Source organism: Buceros rhinoceros, unplaced genomic scaffold, assembly GCF_000710305.1.
Source record: "Buceros rhinoceros silvestris isolate BGI_N320 unplaced genomic scaffold, ASM71030v1 scaffold2034, whole genome shotgun sequence".
In the NCBI taxonomy this organism is placed as follows: Eukaryota; Metazoa; Chordata; class Aves; order Bucerotiformes; family Bucerotidae; genus Buceros; species Buceros rhinoceros.
The window spans coordinates 1-27,200 of NW_010408607.1; the positions used below are offsets into that span (position 1 = coordinate 1).

At 40.5% G+C, this 27,200-nt stretch overlaps 1 protein-coding gene across 5 annotated transcripts in view; it reads right to left on the reverse strand.

The window, feature by feature from the left end:
* Positions 1–1,934: 1,934 nt before the first annotated feature.
* Positions 1,935–27,200, reverse strand: part of ESRRG (estrogen-related receptor gamma) — a 126,187-nt gene continuing 100,921 nt past the window's right edge. For 4 of the 5 annotated variants that reach the window (XM_010134910.1, XM_010134908.1, XM_010134907.1 and 1 more), the window contains 2 exons: positions 13,932–14,201; positions 1,935–2,744 (listed from right to left, as the gene is read on the reverse strand). In XM_010134910.1, coding sequence (XP_010133212.1) covers positions 2,500–2,744; positions 13,932–14,201 — 515 coding nt within the window. In that variant the 3' untranslated portion in view covers positions 1,935–2,499. The remainder of the gene's footprint in view (positions 2,745–13,931; positions 14,202–27,200) is intronic. The other variant, XM_010134911.1, reaches the window with a different exon arrangement.

Sequence of the window (27,200 nt, forward strand, 5' to 3'; positions counted from 1 at the left end):
ATTTATATATATATAGTGTACTTGAACAGTAGCAACTTAAACCCTGCACAAACTTTCTGGAAAATAAACTTTTTTTTTTTTTTTGCACTCTTACATATATAAATAATCTTATAGAATCAGCACCTTTTTCCCAGGAGTTGTATTTTTTTTTTTTTGACATTTTTCAAAAGGGATGTGCCAATTTCTGAACTCCTATCACAGCTATAAATTTCAAGTTATTGACCATCTGAATGAATTGCTAATGATGATTTACCTAGAATCACACTACAGTCACTTCTCTACTGAGAAAACACAATCTACAATATAGTCCCATATAGCTAATGATAGATACACAGTTTTTTTTTTTTTTTCCTAGCACGAGGCCGATGGAGCATCAGCCCATTGTTATTTCGTTTAAAGCACACAACGTAGCAATAGTTTTGGAAACTTGTCCGCACCAAAAAAGTTTTGCAACAACACAGAGCGAGTTAATAACAACATCTGAGAGATGATTGAATAAAAGCTATATTTACAGCGTTTAAAAATTAGACTTATCTATAATCTTGAAATATTCAAAGTTTTATTTCTAAGCTATACATTGGTATTCTATAATAAACTGTTACAGAAATTATCCCTTGATTTGAAAATATTATGATTTCAGTGTGTATCTGTTCATAACGAGTATTTGTTTGGAGTTTCGATCTCTTAATTATTACTAGGAAGAACCTTATTACCGGTAAGGAATAGAATATACTACTGTAATCTCCTGAGGAATTGTACATCCAATATTGTCTCTAATTCTACCCTGTGTCTATAAGCACACACCACAAGAATCCAAACACCACAAGAAGAACAAGACAACAGTCTTTGAATGCAACATAAAAATTCAGAAAAGCACAGCAAACATGAAACATTGAAAAGCTGAACTACATTTCTTTTGTTTGTTAGGATTACAATTTTAATTACATCTGTGTACATAGAATAAGGATGTTCACATAGTACAGGGAGCAGCTACTAACACTGGTACATTGGTATAGCGTTTGATGGAGGTTATTGTTTATTGGTTATTTAGCGACTGTAGTTTTCTGGGGGCATCTAATCGGTTTATACATTAGATTACACCTCGTAACAGTCTTGAAACTGACTGACTTTCATGCTGTGACGATACTGGTTGAAAAGCACATATACTGGTTTAGCTACTTGTTAAAGATTGCCATTTACAAAAGAAAATCTAAATCAACAAGTAAGGTACAGAAGTGTTAAATTCTTCAATTTGGTCAGAAGTCTACTGCTCGGATTTCTTAATTTTGCCAACGTCGGCGTTTGCCATATTGCCTCTAAGCTACTATTGGTTCGTCGGGTTTTTCCTGCGTGTGAGGTTGTAATTTTGCAATCAGGCAGTATCTTGTTCATTTGCAACTGAAGCAGTTAGAAATCATGTAGCAACTATACCTCTGTACAGTCGCTGTCTCCTAACACCGTTACGGATTGGTATTTGACGTATTTCTATGTTAGACTACTCGGATATACTGTAGGTGTAATCTAATCCTTTGAGTCAGTGAACATTTAGTTAAAAAGTGGAGCTCATGTTAAGAAACTGGATGTTTTGGACCAGACTGGCACACAACATAAATTGCATCCGTGATAATATGCACCTTCCCTTCGACTATTGCTTTAGTAAGATAAATTCCCACATTAATAAATGGCTGAAAACTGGTAAAGCTGGTACAAAAAAATCTCCGTTAGTAAGAAGAAACAAAACAGTTAAAAAAATCTTCCTTCAGGATTCATTTGTCCTTCATTATTGTTCATCATTGTTCAAGCCAGCACAAAAATGCAGTATTTCTTTCTCTTTAGTATTGCATGAATGAATAAAGCTTAAACTATTCCCTGAAAAAGTTACATCGTAGCTAACCTAAGAAATATCTGGAAGACTTGAAAAAACAATTAAGGAATCAAATGGCTGTAACTGATCTAGATGGAAAATGCAATGATAAGAAGCAGCCGATGCATCGTCGCTTAGTCGTCTAATTAGAGACTGCTCCTATGAAATCTAATACTGCATTCAGTCAGTTCATCGTGTTGTACTGTACTGCTAGGTACGGTGGTTCTCTCTTTGATTCCTTTGTCATTGGGGACATTATGGTTCATAATAAGTTCACTGGCATCCATATTATGGATTTCCATCCTTTGGCAGGCCTGGCTTCCATCTCTCTTCAATTAGAGACCTCTTTTAAAAAGTTCAGCAGCAAAGAAAAAAGAGAAAAGGAAAAAGGAAAGGAAGAACAGAAAGGAAAAGAGAGGAAAGGAAAAGGAAAAGAAAAACTGCATCAGAAAGACACAGAAGAAAAAGTTGAAAGCTGCTTCACAGTCTTGCTGCTAAGTATCAGTGCAGTCATTTTTTCCTTAATTAAACACTAAGTTTCTTTGCCATTATCATCCTGTTTATTTTCCCTTTTTTTTTTACTTTTTTTTTTTTTACTTAAAACGTGCATGATGGGGAAGCCCATGATGCTTTAGTCAGACCTTGGCCTCCAGCATTTCCAAAAAAAGTTTGTGCATGGGGACTTTGCCTTCCAGTTTGATGTTGTAGAAATGCTGCACAGCCTTGGTGGAGGTTTGCCTCAGAAGCGGCAGAGTCATCAACATCTTGCCTGCGCGACGTGGGTCTTCCATGTGCTGCCCGGCCTCGTAATCCTGCAGAGCCTCGTGTAAGACGTCCTGAAGTTTCTGCACTGCCTCAACATCCTCTATGTGCATTGAGTCTGCAAAACAAAGGAGCAACGGGAGGTGTCAGTTTGGGGTGCCAAAAGTCGGAGAAATGCTACGGCTGCACAACGCTTTCACTGGTTCCGTCCACCCTCCTTCTCAAAGAGACAGATCATTACCCATTAATTTCTGTATTGACCGTCAGGAAAACACCTGGAGCCACTGTGGAACTACAAATGAATAACTAACTCTTGTGTCAGTAATCCTTCTCCTCTTCCTCCTCTAACTCGCTGCTCCGTAAACCGCCTCTTACAGTTACTGCTTCAAAGAAATGATGCTGCCAAAGGGCTGTATGAGTTGAGGTCTGTGTTGTATCGGGGAAGCCAGAATGACTGCCCTCCTATGGAAAAGCTTGGTAAAATTCTGTGTCGGCTCCAGAGCTGCGGAGCTGGAAGCCACAGTTGACGCTCACTTCTCAGAGATTATGATAACTGCGCAGTTAGGACCGCTGACACAAGGGAAAAGTGGGTTTGATGTGATTTCCTGATAGGTTTAGCAATTTTTTTCTCCCATTCAGACAGGCAACGCTTGTATGTTCCTGAACAGCTGGTGTTCTGCAAAGCTAACATCTCCTACAAGGTGTAACCCTTCTCTCCCACCCACTCAGAGGGTGGTTTATCCTGTTATTGTTGGGTTTTGCATTTTTTCTGAATCACTCAAAGCAAGCACCTCACCCTGTACCTTTCCAGGTGAGATGTTTTGGTGGTGTAAGTATTGAATGACAAGCCTAGAAGCAACACACACCAGGAACTAAACTAAACTGCTACCTGACCCGGAAAGATTAAAGCAATGGAAGTGTGAAATAAGAAGAAAAGATCTAACTGAAATAACTGTAAAACCCTCAACAGTATAGATACAGAACGGGAAGATGTCCCTGAGAACACGCAGTTACTGGACCGTACTGAGATGACTTTGGACGAGCAGCCCTAATTCTCTGACTTTTATGTAGTCATAAATGCCAAAACCCCCCTGATGTGGTCCAGAGCGAGGTGAACGCACGTAAGGAAGAACAGTCATAGGTGAAAGAGGCCACCAAACAGCCCTATCAGCTACCAAAATCTGGATCGTCAACAGAATTGCAGAGCCAATAAAACACCGTATGAAAAAATCACTGCTGTGAGGGGGGGAGTCCTCGGGGTAAGCTCCACTGTGCAGGCGTGGCGCGGGGTGAAACTGGGGCACGGCATTATTAAAGCGTATCCTTGATACAGTGCGGCTCTGCATCGACATTTCTGGTTTTGGAATAAAGCTCCCGTTCCCAGACAGAATAACGTCTGAGGAGCTGCACGGTGAAGAACCCACTTCAGCCGTCACTCCCAAGCCCTGTATCGAGCACTCTGATGCCCTGGATCAGTATTTTGACAGAGACTCACGTTTTACCCCGTTGATGATAACAACATCAAATTTTGCACGTGCTTCCAATATCTCAATTACATTCAGAGCATTAATATGCCTCTAAGATTCATCTCCTAAAAGCTGTCGCACAACTATTTCTTTGGATAATTAGGCCAGATAGTAAATACCTCTCCCTTTTCGAACACAAACATGTAAACTAAAACACAAACCAGTAAGGAACAGGTTAACAAAAACGTTCCTGCTCCTATTGTCAAAACAAATGTGCAAATTGAAAAGAAAAAAAAAAAAAAAAGTTACAGCTCCTGCTCTAAAAAAGACCCCTAATTATATACAAGTTATTGTCAAAACAAATGTGCAAATTGAAAAGAAAAAAAAAAAAAAAGTTACAGCTCCTGCTCTAAAACAGACACTTAATTATATACAAGTTTGGATCATTTAGCACGTTTTATTGATTCTGATGACAGTTTATCTGTTAATTACACATAATGGAGTCCTATGGGAATTTTACATGTTTAATAATTCCGACTCTTAGCGAATACATGCTCTAAGAAGCATGCGGTGGAGATGCGCTGCAGGGATGCGATACTGCACATCAAGGTGCACTGTGCCGAGAGCAGAGAAAGGCAAAAATATCTCTCTTAGGGAAAAAGAAGGCTGCAACTTTTTAAAAAAGATGACAGGGAAATATTACCTCTAGCAAAATTTAGTTCTAATTAACGTGGGCCCATTCCCCAAATCCATACATTTTTGATTGTTTTATCACAGGCGCAATTCTAAGAAATAATTCCGTGTCGATAAGAGAAAATCCCTGAATTCTGCATCCTACCAGCAGATACCGACGTGCTAACAGACACACACAAGGTGACTGATGTCTTCAGCATGGTGTCCAGCCACCGGGCTTAATTTGGAATGCAAACTCCAGTCAAATTGTTGTCTTTACTCCCCAGCCATACCAAGTCCTTAGATATTCACTGTTGTGCTGAAGAGCACACCATGAGCTACTCCAAGGGATTTTTCCACAAACCATGCACAGCTGGTGCAGACATTACGCACCTTTTCCACCTCTCCCCAGGCCCACGATGCCAGGGCCAGATTTGCTGGGGAGCCAAACAGGAGCGTTTCGCCAGCAGCAAATGCCTGGCGAGTCACAGCCTACTGTTCCTGTGAGGTTTTTTCACGCCATGCTGTGTGAAGAGACACGTCTTTCCAGAGAACTGGCAAGAACTGTTCAGCTTTTAACCCTCTTCAAAAACGGTCTGATTCTTCCCACAATCACTATTTGTAACTGCAACCATGTTTGAGTTTGAATTCAATGGATGGAGTCTAATATGATTTTCGCACAGAGATGAAACTTCCCTGAGATCTTCGGCTCTGCAGTCTGGGTAGGAACTTGGCCTGCAGCGTTAGGAATACCTGTCCTTGACGTATTTCTTACACAGAAACCGACTCAGGAGGGAAGAGAGGAAGAGAACACGCCAAACGCAAGAACGGAAGGTGAATCAGAACCTGCCCTCCAAGACAGCTGTTACGTCCCACGCTCTCAAACTCTTCCACATCTTAACACAAGGGATCTTCTCCTCTCCCTCCAGTATATAGAGCCGCCGCTTACACAGAAAAGCAGTCGTAGAAAAGCATTGAAAGCATTTGCTGAAATCAGTTTAGCACCTGGGAAGAACGTGAGCAACCAGCCTAATGCAAGCAGCACACAGAGCGCCGCTGGAAGGAAGCTGCACCTTGGGAAACGGATTTCATCACTGGGAAGGAGGTATGAAAAGACAGCAGAGAGACGGGCACTTCCAAACAGTGATTAAGACTTCAAACTGTTCTTTTAAAACGGCGATTTAGCCCGAAAGATTTAAAGATGATTTAATGAAATTGCTCTGATAATTTAACTTCCCCTTTACAGAAGCGACTCCAACTCATTTCAGCTTTACCCGTTCTAGGGTCTGGTAATGTTTAAATGCAAACTCACTAAATCTGTGCTATTTAATTAGCCCATGATTCAGCTCGCAGATTGCTCAGGAAAATATTAATCTCTACAAAGATCCTTCTTCAAGTTTTAGACTTGCAGTCTGGAACTCCCACTTTATTCCTGATATTAAACGAATGTAGATCTTAATCCCTCAGGCATAAGGCTTTGAAAATAAGGAAAATGGTTGAAAACGTTGAACTAGCCATGGGGAAAAGAGGAGGAAAAATAAAAGAGAAGAGAAATCTTTTCAGTAACTACAGACTGGCGGATGCAGAAGTGAATTCAGAGCAGGTTAACTTAATGCAGATAAACTCAATCCTCACTCGTAAGAGAGGACAATGTCAACAAGAACCGCTATGATTTAAGGAAACGCGGAGTCCGTGTGGCAATCCAGGAATAAATAATTCCACAGACAATATGAAACTGAATTATAAGCTAGGGGCAAAGATTTTTAATGTTCTTCCTACACCAAGAAACCCTCCCCCCCCTTTTTTTTTTAAGTGGCTTTGTAGACAGTCTGGATAATTTACAATTACATCCTGCACAGGGAAGGAATATCCAGAGGAAACCTATAACCAGATATAACACACTTAAAAATCAGCGCCTATATAAACAATAAAATTAAACAGGGTAATTTGAAAGCGTTGCCATCTGAAAGCAAGCAGGATTTGATCATAAATAACCAAAAAAAAAAAAGAAAAAAATCCCAGGCTGGCGAAACTGAGGAGCCCAACAGACAAGCACAAGACTTGTTGAATCAGTGCACGGGGGAGAACGTGGGGTTTCAGTCTGGCAGGGGGGAATTGTTACCCATCAGTGCTGCGATGGGAGAGAGTGAGATCAATGAGGACATCGTCTCACTGAGCTCTGCTCGGAGAATCTCGTTCCATCCTTGCAAATGCTTTCTTTCACCATCATGGGATGGGAAAATAGAATTGTACCTCTTCTGATCAGCCGATTGATTGACTCATTGTGCAGAAATGGGAGAATAAACTAGAGTTCTCCTCCAAGAAAAACTCCACAACGCCCAGACAGAAATTCAGATTACAATCTACCTCGTTTAAAATTCAAGCTTCATCTCAAATGCAGCAAACAAACATCCAGCCGCCCAGGAATCATTTAGAACACACCACAAAGGGTAACAACGAGCTAAAATGTGGAAAGCACCTGAACTGAGGGCAAGAGACCTCTCGAAATAGTGCTCTAAGGAAAGTTAAAGGCTGGTATGTGTGTATTTTGCATTTAACTTCACTAAGAAGTGATGGAAACCCAGAGTCTCGAATGAAGCATGTTCTTCGCGTCAGAAAATTCAGGCAGCATAAAGAAAGAAATTATTGTAGTGAATCAAGCAGCAGGGAGTACGCCGCAGCGAACACACACATTAAGATGCTGATAAAACACATCAAAGAGGAAAATACCAACAAGTATTTGAAACACAGCAATCGCGGTGACGTTTGTGGTTCTGTATAGCAGAGCAGTTCACAAACCCAAACCAGGTAAATCACTTGGGAAAATTGTAGGATCCTAGAAGAACTGGATGGGATGAAGAGTGAGAACAGCCGGCAGAATGGTTTTTGCTTTACGTAAGGACAACAAAATCCTAATCTGGATTATGTCTCAAATTAAGAGGAATTTATTATCTGGATTGCACTGCCAATCCAAAAACCCCACTACCGCTACGGTGTTTACTGATGGCTGAATTCTTCTCAGAATTACAGAACCCTTCCTCTCCTGCCTGACACGTGTGCCAGAGTTACACAGGGAAATGTGCATTTTTTGGGAAGCGCTTGCCTGCGTCGTGTTCCTGCGTAATTTTTACAAGAAACACAGCAACGTTCTGAGAAGCGTATTGCTTAAGATAGAAGCAACCCACGGAAATTCTCAATAGCAAATCAAACTAGGCTCTTGGTTCCTCGCCCAGCAAGAATTCCCAACCTTTTCCAGTCCAGAATGCGAATTGCCCCAGACATTTCCTTTGGTCCTCCCTGTGTAGGGTTAACAAATACACTTCACTTTGGCCCCCTATTTGCCTGTCTTTCCTGAACAGACCCGTTTGCTGGGGTCTGCGTGGTTAGGCTAAGAGACAAGCACATGGACAGAGTATTTTCCCTTGCAAAGGAGTATGGCAAAAATGGTCTGACATCCGGATTATTCTGTTGGAAACGGACACTTCAATAGGAATTTATGCTGAAAATTAAAGTGGAATAAATTAAGAATTCCTTCCCCATGGGAATTATAGGCAGTGGAAACCAAAAAAGTAAAACAAAGGCTTGTATGATTGAGTTTTGTGAACAGGCTCTCAGTTTGGATTGCACTGGTCTGGCCTACTTTTAAGAAGAGACATGAAAACTGAAGCCTCAAACCAGTTTTTAAAGCACAGTAGGAAATGACGATGTAGTAAGAAAAGAAATCGCTTCACAGAACACACCTATTTATTCCAGTGGCTAACTGGATCAGCAGTGAACTAAAACCACAGGCATAAGGTAAGGTAAAGTCAACTACTTTGTATTTTATTCCCGAAACGGCTGACTTTCCACCAGGATAGGTAACGAGGGCAATAAATAAAAGGAATAATTCCAAAATGCAGAACAAACTGCATACTCTGAACTGGTTCAAGTACCTACTCGAAAAATCTATTAAAACTCCAGAAAAGGGGAAATTGAATGACAGAGCTGGGGGTAAGACACCAACTAATAGACAATGTTGAATTAATGGTTCAAAATATTTTCTAGCCGCTACAAGACGTAAGGAATTGCCATAATTACCACTGAGAGCCACTAGTTTAGTGCTGTGGAAAAGCAGGAGGAGGAATAGTGAAGACTAGCAATTGCACTGGCAACACAGCGGTTCGTACCATGGCTTTCCTTCCCAGAAACCGCCCGTCAGCACAGAGCTGGCCCTTGGCAGAAGTGGCCAGTGCCCCCCTCACGGTCCCGCCTCACCGGTAAGGAACCCGGGGCTCCATCCTGCCCAGGGCCACTGGGCTGGCCTCGCTGCTTGCCCTTCCCGAGCCTCAGGCTGCTGACACGTAAACAACATCTACCTATTTCATAACCAAGTGAGGAGCATCCCAAAGTTATTCAGTTACTAGATCAACTACCGGAAAAAGAAAAAAAATAAAATTAAACCATTAATTAACTCTGCTAAGAGTTAAGAGCTAAGAGCATTAAGTAAGTGGTAGCAGAGTTACTTATTTTCTCTAACAGTTGTGGGTGCCATCTATTTGATTATATGAAAACGGAATATGAGGAAGTAACTGTTCAAGCAACACAAAAACTGACTATAATGGAAACGCCTTTTTCTAAAAATGTGTTTCTATGCTGTAGCACCCTCTATACAAAATTACATGAAAGAGTTAACAGACCTTGATATCTGCAATATAAACACTGCTAGCACACCAATAACATACCAGTGCATGTGTGTATATATATGTTTTATATACACCTATTAATAAAAGATACAATTTAATCATAAATTCTAATGTTTAACAAGATGAATAAATAAAATCTAATTAAAAAATTGGCAGAAACTAAATATAATATGGTGTGATATAAAATAAGTCATAGATTACACTGGGAATAAAGATGTTGTAGATGTTGTCCTGTCAAATGAGTGATTTATAGGGTCCTACCAATTAATTTTTATTATGATAATATTATTTAACGGTGACAGCCTAGTGCTCCAAGTACACTGTTTTGGTGGCTGGAAAGCTGAGTAAGTTGTAAGAACAAATTAATTTTTTTACCAGGATAAATGATCATGTAACTTTACTGGCCTCAGCGTTGATCTGCGCTTCATTTTGTAGAAATGCACGAGATAGTTCTGCCAAGAAGCCAGGGGTGAGCAGTACGCTCCCTTCTTCGGTGCTGAAAGGGTGTTGGGTGCAAAAGAGAGACCAGACATCGTGATGGTGAGCAGAGTTCTTTTCCCCTTCTGGTGGTACAGGCTAGACAGCCAGTATTAGCGTTTCAGATTAAATTTTTAACAGCGCATAGGGTTATAGTTTTAAGTGCCTCGCGTCCACATCTGGGTCAGGTTTTCCAAGGCAGCCTATTAGGCAGAAACGCACGGATCGGATTTTCAAATATGCTAATGTATTTTGACACTCTGGTTCCTTACATCAGGCCTTAGATGGGAACCAAGCTTCTCCTAAAAATCTGGTCCCTGTTGTGATTCCTACGCTCTTCTGCGACATACGGCCTGAAGGCACTAGTTAGTCCCTACTGATCAGGCAATTTCAAAAAACTGCTCACCTGCATCTCCCTGTTTAGCATTACCTAATCAACACACGAAAGCATTTTCTGGCACAAAAGGGACAGGCAGGTCATCTTTTCCGTGTCGGAGTGTTCACGTGAGTATGTGGGCATTTGTGGACACTTCAAACATGTTTTGTAAATATTTCACCTTCCCTTACACACGAGGAAGTAATTGGTACATGCATGTTTTGGAAACCATTCAAAGTTGATTTTCTGCGTGGGTAAACAAAGTGCTGGTTGGCGCCAGCCGGCCTCGCTTGGGCGGTGTGAGGCAGAACGCGGGGCACTGGCATCCTGCAGCCTCAAGGAACCTACTGGCTTTTGTGTGGAGAAGGTAGAGAGAGGAGGAAGGAACTTGTGATACCGACAGGACAAGGGCAATGCCATGGTGAGAGGGACTTCTCTGGAGTTCAAGCATGAAGGGTGTATTAATTACTATCAAATCAATGCAGATGTTTAAAACTAACCTGGTAGCTTCCATACTGAGCACTACATATTAAACATCACTGTTGAAACCATGACTGTATAGACTCTAACGTGCACACGACTGAGGTGTCTGTACACTGCAATATTGTGCTCTTATAGATGTATTTAAACTTTTCAGAAACTATACGCGCTCCATTTGAAATCAGTGACAACCTACAAGGTTGCATTTCTGAAAATTTATAGAAGCGCCGTGGCATTGGCCAACCTGCGCAGGGAACGTTTGATAACAGCTGTCAGAGAATCGCCCTGAAAAACGGCTCCTCCTCCCCACCTTTTAGAAACCAAATGGGCGAATTATCTCACATCGAGTACTGCACAAGCAGACTCCGTAGGCCTAAACAGAAGTTAGCAGTTTGGGGTGTTTTAATGCTCATCATACCGAGATTTGTTGGCCAAAACAAAGCTTGTGGTATTTACTCAAACAAAGTACAATCGATATGAAGACAATCTACGATTTCTTTTTCCTGCTTCTATACACCAGCAGGGAAAGCGCTATGACACCGTATCATAAATCACAACCCCAGATACAGAGCTATAAAAACATCTTTGTCTACTGTTTACAGGACAGTCAACCCGGGAATCTTTCTAGATAGTGCAGATAGGGCAAAAATGTCGGGAACACCTAAGATTTCTCATTATGCTTCACCCGTTCTCTCTACAGCTCTAAAAAGGCTAATATATTTTAAACCGGAAAAATAACTAGTGGAAGTGTTGGAAGAAAGCAGACGTATCAACAAAATATACTAAAATGTGAACTGCCAACTGACTGATTTTATAACGGAATTTTATTTCTCTCTTTTTCGAATATAGCTGGATTTACATTAATCAAGTTCATCGTAGTTATATAAAAAGAAGCTATTTCTGGTTTTGTCTATAAAAAAAAGAAAAAACCTTTTAATTTCACTTCAATTTCAGCTGCATTTGTGAATTGAAACACTAGGGGTCTGATGTTCTTTGATGGGCTGTAATTCTGCTGTCCTATTTTACGCCTACAGGTTAGTGTAGCTACAGCCGACAGAAGTTTGGTATCTGCCGCCTGTACAACCTAAAGCTGAAATGTTGAATATCAGCAGTCAAAACATTCTGTTGAAAGGGAAGTCGAATGGCTGGGCTGCTTTTTAACTCCTCCTTTCATTTTAAACAGCAATTTTATTTCTTTTAAGATGAGGGAAGGAAGCATTTTCACTTAAATGTGCCCTGCATTTTAGTAGGCTGAATTGTATTTATCTGCGACATTATCCTGGCTGTAATTCCTGGTGAAGTTAATGAAGCTACAGATGATTTTGATACACTCCATGCACGACGTATGACTAAACTTTTTTTGGCAGCGCTATCTTTTATTATTACTTAAGCACTGACTGTCCTTTTCTTTTATCGGGGGGGTGGTGGAGGGAGAATAAAGGTGTGAGTGGTATTTAACACCATATCCCTACAGTCCAGCTCCTTATCCTTTTTATCAAGTAAACTACAGGAATATTTCTAATTGAAGCTTTGAATTACAGAATCAAAATAAACACAAAACCCCTCCTCAATTTAGACTCCTAATTCCAGGTAACTTTCTTGGTCTGTTCACAAAGCATAAACAATTTTGAGAAAAATCCTTCTTGTAGCCTCAAAGCCTCCTCAAATGCCTATTTACAATGGTCAAAACCCATAAATCAATCTTCAATTAAAAATACTTTTGATCTTTAGGAGGCATCTCAGCATTTTGTTTCTTCTGGAAATAAGGTAATAGTCTAAAACTAAGGGCAGAGTTAGTGGGGTGGAGAATATTTTACAAAGAAATTAATAAGCATTTTGGCTTTGCATGTTTTTGAATTATATTTCCAATTAAAAATGCAGAGTGCTAAATCACATTACAAAGACAAATAGGAAAGTACAACTTCATTGTTGAAAACAATTTCCCTCCTATCAATCCGAGGATTCATGCATCAATATTGTAGATGAACTGTTAATTACAAAATCAATTAAAAAATTATTTCTAAAAACAGTCACGCGTCCTGGCTCTCAGGGGGGCAATTTGGGCAGAAGGTCTCATCTCACTAGGACCGCGCCAAATCACAAGTCGTCATCCACAAGTAAGCAAAAGCAATCTGGTTTTTCATTTTTCAGCGCGGCTGAGCCCAGCCTGAGATTGATCGTCACATATGGCCCCAGAAAACAAACTGTCAATACCTTGAATGCTGCAGAATTTGAACAAATAGCCGTCCGCCCATTCAAGCCACTCATTGCATCCCATTTAACAGATTTTATTGACAGTTTCCTTCTTGTAATTAAAGGGAAAACTACTGGCCAGCAACCAAGATAAAGTTCAAAGATAGGGTCAAAACAAAAGCAGATGGAGGGGCACGGTGTGACTGTCAATGGAACATAGCATCAGAGCCTGTTATTGACACACAGGTATCTAATGATCAGCACGTCATTAAAGAGGGATCTATCGTGAACTTTATGCAAATGCTAAAAGGGACTTAAGACCACAATAAAGCATTAAGGATACACAAAAGGAAAAACAACAAAGCACCAACGATTTTTACTTATCTGACAGTATTCACTGCTTCAGCACTTTTAAATTCAAATGCAGGAAAAAAAATTCTTTCTGAGATTTTTAACCCTTCCTGCACAGATAATAATATTTGCAGAAGCATTCTCATCAACGCCGAGGATCCGTAAGGCATTAGAGATTAAATAAGAATTTCCTCCCTCCTCCCACATGCTGAATTCACCCTATCAAATAAATCAGTAGCTGCTTTAAAGGGATCATATATAGCATATTCTTGTGCATCCTTTCTGTTTAATTGCAATGATTAGACTTGTCTGAATTATGGAATGGGTGTAGGAGAGCAACACCTGTATTCATTTGAAGGGACCTCTGCCTGTAAAATACTCTCCAAATCATACAGTGCAGTATTCTCCACAGCCTCAAGAACGTATTCCACAATTACTTGGAACCAGAAAGTTCTTAGTTTGAACTGCTTTGTTTGTTGTCTTTTAGACTAAGGTCTGATTAGCAATTTCTTATTCTAAAACCATGTTTAAAACAAGCATGCAAAAAGTATTATGGAGAAAAAAAAGGTAACATTAAAATGTAGCAACCATCATGCCACTCTGCCAACCTGAATTAGCAAGTGCTATAGCTTTGAGGGTGACAAACTCTTCTTTCTCCAGCTTCATGCTCTTGTATTTCTTTACCAGCTGCAGTATGGCATTGTTAAGGTCAAGAAGGCCTGCCAGTTTGGACTGGTCTTCATCCATAATATAATCTTCAGCATATACAAGCTCATCCTCAAAAGAAAGTGACCGGTATACAACACCAAGAATCAAAATCTCCATCCAAGCACTCTGCAGAAGGCTCATCTGGTCAGCTAGAGACAAAGTGGAGAATCCTGAATAGGAAAAAAATAGAGGAAAAACATTAAGCACGTTGGGATTTGTTAGAAACCCGCTCCTCTTTTGTATTTTTATACACATTGTGATAAAACATGCTCATACTCTATTATTCCCCCTCCCGCTTTTTCACTCTCCTCCCCATCCTACTACAGGAAAGTAAATCAATATAAAATCAAGTGTTTTCTAATGAACACATGAAGTTATAAACAAGTTGGAATTTGCAGGCTCTTCCTGTAAGAATGTTGTGAACTGGGGGGTACCTCAGTGACAGTCTGGTTTGTACGGTGTTGTCTTTGTTCTGAAATACTCATGCTTAGTTCTAAAACCCGATGCTGTGAAACAGGGATCTGATGACTCTGTTCATTATTACCATAAACTAAGAAGGAGATAATCTAGGAGAGGAAAAAAAAAAATTTTAAAGGTAAGATCTGGTGTTGTACTAGAATTCAGGTGATTATCACAAAGAGAAACATTCTCTTTGAACTTTAATCTGCTGGGACGGAGAACTAACACCTACCCTTACTCAGAAAAGATGCTAACTACTTCTGCAATGGTTCCCACCTCTGCTCTACTTGTTGATATAACAGGATGGCTTATTAAAGTGTCAACGCAATAGCAGTCACACCATCCTTCTTCTGAGGGCAACCAAAAATTTAATAAATGCCGCTTAATGAATTTAACTTTTGCTTTCTTTTCGTTTATTTTTCCCGCTGTCCTGCCTAATAGGATCTCTAAGGGCACACGTCTTCACCGTCTCACCTTTTCAGACTGTTGTTTACAGCACCTGTTAATTTATTATATCAAACTGCTAATATCCCAATCACATTAGGAGCTACAAAACAATAGGGGAGAGGAAGTGATTTTCCTGGCCTGTTGGTGAAACGCAGTAGTTTGCCAGTTGGCACCATCAACCACAAGTACTTAATAAAATCATCAAAGGGGATTAGTCAAGCTTTTCTTAAAGGGTCTTAAGACGTGTCTGAGGCTTTCATTTAGTTGTTTATGGAGCTGCTTACATGTCCTTTGACAGGGTTCCCGCTGTAAGAACATTCTTTTTGGCGTTCAATTACGCTTAAATGCATTTTTCTGTTTTGAAACTCGAGAGTTACAGTCAAGCAGGAATATATCATAAACTAGCAAATCGGCAAGGCATCTGCTCCAAACAAGATTTTCTCTATAAGCATTAAGCAGCAAAACTAACACAATAAAAAAGAAAACCCCACATCCAAACCACCAGGCATCCATAAAAAATGAAACATAACACTGGCTGCATGCTCTCTCTCTCATTTTTCTCCCTCTCCTTATTTGTTTTCATTTTCTCTTACTGTCTTTTCAGTCTTGTGATAGAACTGTAGCTCTCTGCCTCCGAAAACAAAACCAAAAAACCAAACAACAAAATCTGAGCCAACAACAACAGGAAACCCTTGAAGAGGTGACAATGGAAAATAACACGTCTGCGATTAAAATAAGTAAGAGCGATATGGAGAAGAAATAGTAATTTGAAAGGTTATAGGGAGGAATTAATGATTTCAATTAGCTTCAACATTTCTGTTCCTTCCCGTCTTTCAAGAACCAGTTTTTCTGCAGTAGCAGATGGACAGAGAACGTAGCCTGCAGCACCGTCCTGTGACAGCCCCATTCTCCCTCCCAGACACTGCTGTTAGTAAATAGATTTACACATTCTCCAATCTCCACACATCTTTCTGCCGAATAATTAAAAGCAGGATGATTAGTTTATTGAGTGGAAGGAGGAACTTTTTTATTGAGGTCCATCCACGATTTTATCAGGGCCAGCACTTTTACGGTTGTCATGAGGGTGCAGGCATCCAATTTTTCTTATCTGCCTGATTAATACAAACGCTGTTTCAGGACGCATTAATTAACAGATACAAATCTACGTTCTCATGGAAGGATCAATACAGAGAAGAAAAGAGGCATCAATGTGAATTTAGTGCTGATGATGGAGAAGGCACTCTATTGACATTTACGTGCATAGAAACTTTAAAGTTGCAGTAGAGCCCTTTTGTCCCTGTGATTTACAAATTAACAATTTTTCAGGTATAACAATGTTTCACACACTTCTGAGGAGTTTAATTAAGCAAAATGCAATAAAATCGGTTTTGATTTTAAAAAGTTTAACCTGCAATTTCTAGTCTTTTTTTCTTTTTTTCCTGAAAACTCCCAACTTCCTTCTTTTATTTATTTATTTTTAGTGCAGGTTTCTTGATTTTTTTAACAAATAAATAACGGTATGTTTCAATAACATTTATTGTGTGCCACAGTCTAAGGAAATTACATATGCCCTGTGAGAGGGAAAAATAGGAGATTGCCTGTAATTTATTGTACTGCACTCTTGAAAAATCTGCAGTCTGGAGCAGTAAATATACTAATTGTTTTTATATGACACATAAAAAAATCAAAGGAAATTTTTTACATTACAGAAAAACTGGCAAATACAAACCATGCGGTTCTGCTCTCCAATAATAAATCAAATAAACATGATTACTTTCTTCCTGATTGAAGTAACTTTCCCTTGAAAGCCTGCTCAGTGAAAGCATGTTTTAACTTTTAAAGGGATCCCTCGTGGGAATGTAAAGCTGCATCACGATGTAATTAATCTGTTTTTGTTTTGTTTTGACTTTTTCAGAAAATGTGAAAGTGTCCAGCGTATCTCCTGTATCACACCAGTGCCCCTTTAATAGCGGTTCACCAAGTCACAGTTAAAAGTAGGGATTACACAGGCAGGGGTATTTACATACAGAGACTTATTTTTAATTGTTTGGAGGAGGTTGGGCTTATTTCATGCCAAACTGTGCTCTCATTCTCTGAGTCTTTGTTACAAGAATCCCCTCGGTCGGCCACATTCTGTGACAAGTGGACATCTTCTAACTATTTTTTTTAAAGTCTGCAAATTAGACAAAGTACGCTCCCAGCTTTCCGGACCGGTGTTGCCACCCCAGTCACCACCCTGTAATGCTGCCTGATGGCGTGGGGTTGAACTTGGTGGTGGATTGTGTGGGTCCTTAATCCCTAACAGTCTTGCAGGTCAACGTTTTAAACGCGGAACCGCAGAATGGCTTTTTAAAAGACAACGTACCTTTTCCCCTCTAGCACGTACCACACTGGTGACAACTCTGATCTCTCTCCATCTCCCTCCCCAAGTCAATGCCATTTAATGTATCTCAGGCGTTTGCTCGCAGAGTAACTCTGTACCTTGACCTGCAGTTAAACAGCATGTTTATCTGCGATACAGCACACTCCAAATAAACCAGATGACAGTCTGCAATAATGTCATCTGGAAGGATTGAAAGGCTTCTCAAGAGTCAGGTACCCCTGAGGTAAGGAGCTTGAAGGAAGCATGTTTTGTGCCAACCCTCCTGCCATCCTCTACTAGACGTTCGTGTGCTTGACAATGATGCCATGGGCACTTGTCAAGATTTTTTTTTCCTCTCTCTTTGCCTAGCAAACTGATGCACTTTGCAGGCAACTTACAAAAAAGGCTAAGCATTTGAAAGTGTGAAGGGCAAAAAATATCTGACGGCTAGTCTTCAAAAATACACTTTCATTTCAGAAAGCATAAATGTTTATTTCCTGAGCTGAGTGTTGACAGAAATAGGCTGCAGCGCAGGCATACGAATTTAACCCCTGGTAGGCATTCTTTTCAGCGTGGTTTTTATGTGGCTGAATGCAAGCATTGTAAACCTACAGGGTGTCTCGTAATATCAGTTAACAATAGCATTGATTTGCTGGTTACAGATTTGTTTCCTTCCATTTTTTCTTTCTTTCTCCTCCTTTCAGGGACTGTAGTGTTTCTTCAGCTAAAAATAGACACTTTTCTACAAACAGCGTATCACACTCAAATTGTAATTATGCCGTAATGACTCACTGAGATCACCGAGTGTGGATTGAGAAAAGGTTGATTGAGCAACTGAACATATGCTTATTTTTTTCTTCCCCTTTCGCGTACCGGTTAACCCAAAGCTCAAAGGAGGCAGAAATAAATAGGTAAAATGGTCTTAGCATTTTTATTACAGGAAGAAGCACCGGCGAGCTGACCAGGCTCTGCAGCACTCGGCACTCCACGCCAGCTCCACGCACAGTTCACAGCCTCTAGACAGGGCTGTTTGAGGCACAGATTTTTTCAAACAGCAGCACGTGCACCTCTTGCTCTCTATTTCACATTGCACACAGCTCCATGCTAAGCAGAGTAAATCTTTTATATTCCTCAAGACCCTTTCCTCTACTTCATTAAGATGGACTTCATGGACACTAAGTCACTAGGGGCTAGAGTGAAGCAGCTGCAGATGGTCAAGTGCCAAAGTAAGATCTGTGCCTTGCACGCAGCACTCCGAGACCTATTGGACAAAAACCCAGACGGTGGCTGGCCTTATCCCTACCCTTATCTTCCGCCTTAAACATTTGATGTGATGCCTAAATAAAGCTGCTCGGACTCAAATCCTGCTTTATTTCGCTTTGCAGGGAATGAACTTCCCTTCTTCTCTGTTATGTGTTTAGAAATCTGAATATTTGATCAACCTGGCTATGAAATTGCTGGCAAATCTGGGAGTTGCTCACTTGTTCTCATAATCACCTCCTATTTATTTTAGCAGCTGATTTTGTGATTGTTAGTTTTATGAGTAAAATATTCCCCTTGCTTGCTCTGGTTCATACTTCAAATATCTTCATTTACATTTCGTATAATCAAAGCTGTGCTTGAAAATGACATGTTCACTAGTGTGTTGCAGATTCAATATATTTACACAGTTGAAATACCAGAGCTGGATTTTTAAATTATTTACACTTAATTTTGATAGATTAACTTCCTTCTAAATGTTTTATGGGTACTGATGTTTCCAGCGCAATTCCCTTATTTCAAAAATGATGTATAGTCACCACTGTCGAATGAACAAACACTGTTAAAAAAACTTTTCTTTCAGCCCAGATTACTTTATTTTGAGAGCGCCTGAGCTCATGGTCAGCTGACAAACAGCGAGCCAAAGGCTTATCCTGGCTGCACAGAAGTGAACGTTAAGAAATTCCACTTTATTTCAAGATCAGACCCAGGTCCAGCGCGCTCTCGGACGTGCAGCTGTCACTCTGCCCTCCTCTCCCTTCCTGGCACACGCTCAGCGCTTGCCCGAATCCATCGTACAAGTTCAGCTGGCTTCCAGGGATGTAAACAAAGGCCAGGAAAATTTCAGCAGTGAAATTTCTGCTAGGGCTACATAAATGTGTTCTGCACATGATGACGGTATTTGCTGAAGGAAACCTTCATAGCCTGACTGCCACGTACTATTATTCTCTCACAAACCCAGGGAAGAGGATGGCATGATTCTTCCCCAAGGATCTGAACTAAGAGATCCTTTTTATCGTATTAATCTAAGAAAAAACAGATTTAATTGCATTTCAAAATACTCTGCAGTCTAAAAATAGATATTAAGACCCACCAACATTTCAGCTGTTAGGAAAACCATTAAACAGAAGGAGAGCGCTCTCACTAATCACTAAACATATTTCACAGATTATGGATGAAATTTGGTGAAAGCTGGAACAGAAACAGATACAACTCATTATGCTAGGGTGAAGCCATTCTTTCTTTTTTTATTATTTTTTTTTTTTTTCTGTTCATACCCACTTGCGTATGGAGCCCCTGGCCAAAGGGCCAATAACTAACTGCACGTGATGCCATAGTAAGCTGAAATTGAAATACAAGGGAGGATTTTCACGTGAAAGGTGTCAGCTCACGAAACCAACAGCACAGGTATTTGCTCAGACTTGAAAATCACAAATCAAGTCCCAGAGCTCAAACTCCTATAACTGACCAGAAATACAGCCCAAGGCTCAACTCACGCTATTTGCTGGATTCAGCATCCCAGCTATTTAGAACTGATGTGCTGCCATTAAAGTTATGTTTAGAAATTAGCTTCATCCAGCAACTTCCAGGCAGTAAAACCACTGCCTTTTCCGAGCGATGCTTTCCTGTACAGCATCTCCTTCCGCCCCTGTGGCAGAGCACTGTGAAAGCCGCACTGGGGCTCTGCTGTGAGCGGCGTGAGTTGTGACTGCCATCTGCTAGCTGCGCGGCCGTGGGAGAGGGAAGATCAGCCTCCACACACAGAGGTGCCCACGAATTACCCTGACCTGAGTACAAAAGGCAAAACGATTTTTTGGAGAGCGCTGGGGTGTCTTCAGCCAAGCCTGTGTGCTTTCTTGGGTTTTATTTGTGTTTGTATCCCTAACTCTTGCTGTCCAAATTCTTATAAAATATACATTTTTTAATACTTTACAACACGAAAAAGTGCCTATGCTAAGCACTTTTCCCCTAACACCTTCCAGGAAGATGGGAAATGCTGCACAGCGTACTAAGAAACCCGGGGCTTCTATCGCAACGCTACTTTCATCTCACTGAAACAATAGCAGAAGGATGGCATGGCAATAAAAATGCATTCACACTGCATGTCCCTCTCAATCCATTACGAACAATGGATTCTCACTAAGCAAATATTCGCTTGTCAGAAGTATTTGCAACACTGGATTCATCCAGCAGGACCAAGTAAGCGAAGTTCACAGCAATTCAAAAGCAGCAAATTAGACATTTACAAACAGTGAAGATGCTGCTTGTCTGGCATGACCTTTCACTCACGCTATACAAAAAGGTGTTAATGTAATTTAAATACCACTTAGAAATACTTCTGGTTTCTCTTTTACCCTGTGAAACCTTACATGATACCACTAAATAGGAGCAATTTAAGCTTGTCGTTTCTTCCCAGGGTAAGATGCATATAGTGAGATGTAACTCACCACAGTTCAGATTGATTTCAGTGCTTGAATCAGAGACACCCCACTCGAACCACCCAAATATTCCTAGACAGCTACTTTTAGATTTCTTATTTCCAGTTAGAGCACAAGTCCTTGAGAGCTGCTTCTTTAGCAATAGTAATGGAAAGGAGCTGGAAAATGCGACTGATTAAGCATGTCTCCCTGACTTCACATAACCATCTCCAGTTGCTAATACTCTGAAGTGAAACATCAAAGATGAAGGAAACTGCTGCAGGACAGATCTGGTAAGACCTCCGTGTATGGAGTAGTTTACCATGGCATTTCTGGAGACATATGGTTTGAAGTACTGTACTCGTTATTTCCACTAATTTTCATTTCATACCTTATTATTTCAGTATTCACTGAGAAAAAGGAAAATAAAAGACAATGGATTTAAACAGATTAATACTTGATTCTCCCTTTGGGCTGGTTTCACCACTGGAACCTCCACAATTTTAAATCGCTTTCCTCCAATCTCATACCAGCCTTGTATTAAGAAGAAGCCAGGCCAAACGCTTATAGTTAGATTTATCACCAGATGCTCTGAGAACAGAGGAAGACCTGATAAGTAATAAACCGCTTGCCCTTTTTCCCCCCCTGTGTTAGACACTTGGCACTCCTTGTGTATCACCTTCGTGGTATGAGGGTTTGAGTTCAGACACGGACAATGAGCAATTCTAGATTTCAGGCTAGCAGTCCAGTACGGCCCAGTGTAGCTGTGGGTCTCCTTCAGGTCAGCAGCATGAACTTGCAGATCCCTGAGGGTGATCTTTCTCATGCACTACAAATGTGATCTGATCTGCTTATTTAAAGTTAACTCTTGCAGTTTTTTAAATTGTAACCTTCGAACACCGCCTGGTTAGACTATGGGATTTTTTTGTCCTCTTACAGAAGACAGCAGAGGCAAATGACATGACGTGGCGTGCTCCTAAAACCATCTTCGACCCTAGATTTGACAAGTCAGAGTCTGGGGTGCAGCATTTTATATTAAATCTGCTTTTTAAAACGTCTGGCATGTTTTGGGTATCACTTGTGTGCCCAGACATTTGCATGGGAGAAAATGGAGCAGGACTGTATCTATGACCCGGATTTTTCTTTCACTTGTATTAAGAAAGACCAATCATATTTTCAACATAAATATTGATTCCATGCAAATTTTCCTTCAATCTGTTGTGGATGTATGTGGATGTATTTGAGTATGGGTACACTACAGCCAGATTTGGGGGTGAAAAAGTAAAAACTACATTCTGTCATTAGTAAAGTGACTGTAGATGAAAATCAACAGGTATAATGAATAGTTCTTAAAGTCCACTTCAGAACACGGTAACACGGTTCAGGCTAGAATAGTCAGCACCACAGGCGTGTATCCTGTGTGTGTTATGACTTACCTAGACCCTTCAAAGAGGTCAGCTAGCAGAAAGGAAACTGCAATCACACATAATTAAACCAAAAGGGTCCACCCTTTTCTCTTCGTTTGTCTGATTTTTAATTTTTACTGAACCGAACAAAACTTTAAAAAGAACATGAACCTGAGAGAGGATCTAACCTAAACTAGGAACAACAATCAGCATTAGTTCAGGTACTACTCGCTTCTATCTTTGTTTGCATCGGCCTCCCAACAATGGCACACAGGGACAGTGAGTATCAAGAAACTGAGCTCAAGCTTCTTCAGCCTGGTGCACGTTAGGCTTCAAAACTAAGTTTGTTGGATTATAAAATATTGGTTTGTGGTTTTTTCCTTTTTTTCACAGAAAAGAGGGATTTCTTGTGCATTTATGATGTGCTGCCTTTTGTTAATAACCTCTAGGGGTCTGCTTTGCGAGTGCTTGTCCTCGCAGAGTGCCGGGTCACTGCCGTTTGCCTTTTGCTCCCCTGGGGAAGCTCCAGTCATTTCCTCACTGAGAGCTGTGGCAATCCCTCTCTCTCCACCTTTCCATCAGGCAAAGTCAGGTTTCCAGGAATTCCCCAATCACGTTAATATGAATCCAATACTGGAATGTATTAGCATACGAAGACAACCATGCTTCCTATCCAATCAACATATCCGTGTTAACGTATCCTGTATGTGCTGAGCCAGCTGAAAGCTCCTTCCATAGCCAAACCAAAAACTTCAGGTTGCAAAATTTCGGGTAAATTTACCCTTTCGCCCTCTGGCAGGAAAATGACAGCTCAGAACACTGTCCTACACATCTTCCTTCTTCTTTGCAATTTTTAAATATTTTTTCTATTGCTTAGTTGATTTTCTTAATGAGCTGCAGATGCCAAAAACTCTCAAATGATGTTTATAGTCTCCCTGGTTTGGGGGAAGACAGTCACACAGATTCTGCCACGTGAATGTGGCATTTCCAGTTTCCCTAGTGCAGTGTATATATGTACCATTAATATCACCTCCAGAAGCTGTGTCTTAAGTCTACAACAGTCCACACACAGGAAAAAAAGAGAGAAAAAAAGAAAGAGATAAAAAAAAAAAAAAGAAGGAAGCTGCCTGATTCTAATACACCTAATTAGCCATCGGCAGACTCTTAATTGCATACATTAGGATGATTCCATAGTGGAGATTAATTCTAAATATACCCAAGCAGCTGGTTAAGATGCCATGGATTACAGTGTGGACTGTACTTTTCCACTTAATTAGATATCAAAATTAAGCAGCAACAAGCATTTTGACATAACGGGGATCAAGCCGCCGCTTGGCATCCCAGAGCTGCACTAAAGTGACCGCTAAACAGAGCCGCACAGATGGAGAGATATTAAATGCCGCACTGGAAAGTAATTTCAAATAATAAAATATCAATATTTACATTTTAATTACCCCTACTGAGAGCCGCTCTGTCATTTTCACTATTGCCGACGCAGCAAGGGGTAGTGGAATGACATTGCGGCTCTGACTGCAATGACTATTTTGTTTCCATTAAAGAATGACAAGTGTTTTAGAGGCAGTGACACCCAGTGTGTGAACAAGAATGACAGCAGATCAGAAAATTCCTATTAAGGGAATAAATGACTCAACAAGAGAATTTACTTCAAGCAGCCAGCTCCTCCTTGAAACACATAATCCTTTCTACATTTTCTGCGGAAAGTTTATTATTAGAGGTGCCTCGGGGAAACCTTAGCTCCTCATAAAATATTTAGAATGAGAGGACCTCACATGATGACCGGTCAATTTAAAACCAATAATACTCAATGCTCATCCTACCTAAGAGATACACCGAGAGTCTGTATAAATCAAAATAGTTTGAGGGGGGAAAAAAGGCACCTAGTGTAAAGGAAATTCCTTCCCCTAAGACCTGAAAGTTTTGATGGTGCGTGGAGAATGCCAGGGTTATTTTTGCTGTCTTTTCATCAGTTTTACTACCAGTGAGTCTCCACATCCCATACGGATCACACCCAGCGACTGATCACAACAGGTAGCGTGTACAGGCACAGGTTCAGGCCTCCTGTTTCTCCCTGCATATTCCTTGCACAAATATAAACACTTGTTCTTTCAGTATGTTCAGCAGAAACCCGTGAGACATTGCTGCAGCACCTTAGGAATCTAATTACTTCTGATCAGGTCTGAGGTCAAGCTCACGGAAAATATTATATTACATCTGACATGCTGCATTTACAAAGAAGAAAAGGAAGGAAGAAAAATACCAAAACAGTAAAGAAAAAACGGCAGAGATCTTCAAAGAATTTCAATGGCCTCAGACACAAGGAAGCGCACAAGAGAAAATCGTTGGTCAGTACATCCCAATTCGCTGCTAAGTGACCCTCCTCCTAAGTCACGGCATGCATTTATTTCATAATGTGCAGAGCTCAACTTGTATAAATGTGACAAATAGCTAGAACAGAACACGGAGGGGGAAAAAAAGCATGAAAATTTTTACAGACCAGAGAAGGAACAGCTTTATGGCAGTGACAATTGCAGGAGCTTTAGATCCAGCTTTGACATTAAGAATTAGCAGTGAAGTACAAAAACGCTACTCTGACATTAGCTGCTTAACTAGTTGCCGTCTTGTCTTTTTTCTTCACTCTTTTTCCTTCCCCCCCCCGCCTTTTTTTTTTTTAAAGTACCCAGGAAGTACTTCTTAAGCATCCCTAATGCTTTTAGGACTTTTTCCTTCACCTTTTTCCCTCCCCCCCCCCGCCTTTTTTTTTTTAAAGTACCCAGGAAGTACTTCTTAAGCATCCCTAATGCTTTTAGGACAAGACACTTCCCCATTTCTCAGCCACTAGCACCTTTTAATTTCTGAAAGAGCCACGGTTGAAAATCTTAATTAATTGTTCCATACTGCTTCAGGATCATTATGCAATGTAATAAAGGCCGTGTAATTATGAAATTTTACAGCCATTACCAAGGCTGATGGCTCGTATTTCATCCTCAGCTGGACCCAATGGCTTTTAGCCACTCAGCTCCCCTTTGATGAACCACAGACAGATCTATCAGGCCCAAACAATATCCAGGCAAGGCGGCTATAATAGCTACCTACAGATGAAGCCATAGATAAAAATAAACTATAAATCTACACACAAATGCAGGCACATTGCCTCAGGATGACAGAGGGGAGAGGATGAGACACTTGGGAAAGCTGGCGGCTTGCAGAACGGCAACCTTCTCTCTCCGTCTCCCTTATTCAGTTTGGAATTTGTTTGGTTTCTTAAAGATGTAAAACCCTCTCATATCTCTCAAAAAATATTACATATTTTTTAAGGACTGTGCATTTTTCTACAGAAGGCAAGGGGTCACTTTATCCTTCCATTAAATTTGACAAAGGGCATTTATATGGACAAATCAACTCATCCCCCAAATGAAGAATCCTAGTCAACAAGTTCGCAAAACATATTCTTAAAAACGAACCCAAGTCACTTGCTTCCGAGACTGGGAAAAGCAAAACATCCCTGATTTCTACATGCATTATCCTGAGCGCAGAGATGCACAAAGGTGAAGTGAGATGATAGCCTTTCACTGGAGGCAGCACCGGAGATGCAATTTCATGCAACATTGTCCTACGTTATTTTATTTTCAGTTTGAAAATGAAAATACTTCTCAAAATTCAGTGCAAGTTAAAGGAACAAGGGGATTATATATGATCTTAGTACCTGCATCACCAGAATGTACTTTATGGAGGTGACCTCCATCAGTGCCCTCTTTAATTTAAGAGAGAAGGCCTTCCTACCATGTATTGTTAGTCCCTCCAGAGTGAGACAAGGCTGACTAAATGATCTCTAGGTGAGAAAAAGAGATGGAGAGCACAGCATCCTGACTAACTCTGAAAGAGTCCAGGGAAGAGTGTGAAAACATTAGCTTGAAAACTGCATCTATTAGTACCCTTTTCAGTAGCCCAAGGTTAGTTGTGAAGCTGATGTTATGCTTGTGGCTGAGGCTAAAAACACCTCAGAAAACAACAGAAGTTAAAAGGAAAATGTCAAGAGTACTCCCTGATTTCCAGTATTAACAACAGAATGGCTCAGCCCTTTCCAAAGAAAATGTGACAGATTTAGAGGAGGTGTAGAGGAAGTAAAGAACAACATAGATGGGAAAACTCATAAAAAGAGACTCAAAAAGCAGGAATTGTGTTTCTCAAAAAAGTGATGCATGAGAGAACGCATTAAAAGTATATATAAATTAATGGTATGAAAAAATAGGTCTAAAGATTTTATTCTCCCTGTCTCACAACACAGACCAAGAGCCATTACAGCAAAATCCGGGAAACTCAAAATGGAAGGAAGGAGGGAAACTCTTCATTTAGAGTAGCTGGACTGGGGAACTCCTCACTGAAGGATGTCACTGATCCAAGAACTTAGAGAGGGAGCTGATGGTTACATGGACAGCCAGTACAGCTCCAGGTATAATACTCTGAATCCAAATTAAAAGGACAAGGACATTTTTTCCTTCCTTCCTTAGTCTAATCTCTAAGCATAAGGAATTAAAAAGTTTTCCTGAGGCTCCTACCTACTATGGGTCCATAGTAGGAGCTTATGTTGATGATCTATAGCATTCAGTTCCTAGATCCTAAAAACTGAAGCCTCAGAATTTGGGTTGCCTTTCTTTCAGGTGTTTGGAGCCTACTCCTACAATTAGAGTTCAGAACAGAAGAGCTTAGAGAGATGTGCCCCAGGCAAAGAATTTCACAATCACAGCAACTGAGCTCTTGTTCTAGAGCTGCTACTGTAGAAAGAGAAAAGTAACAGAT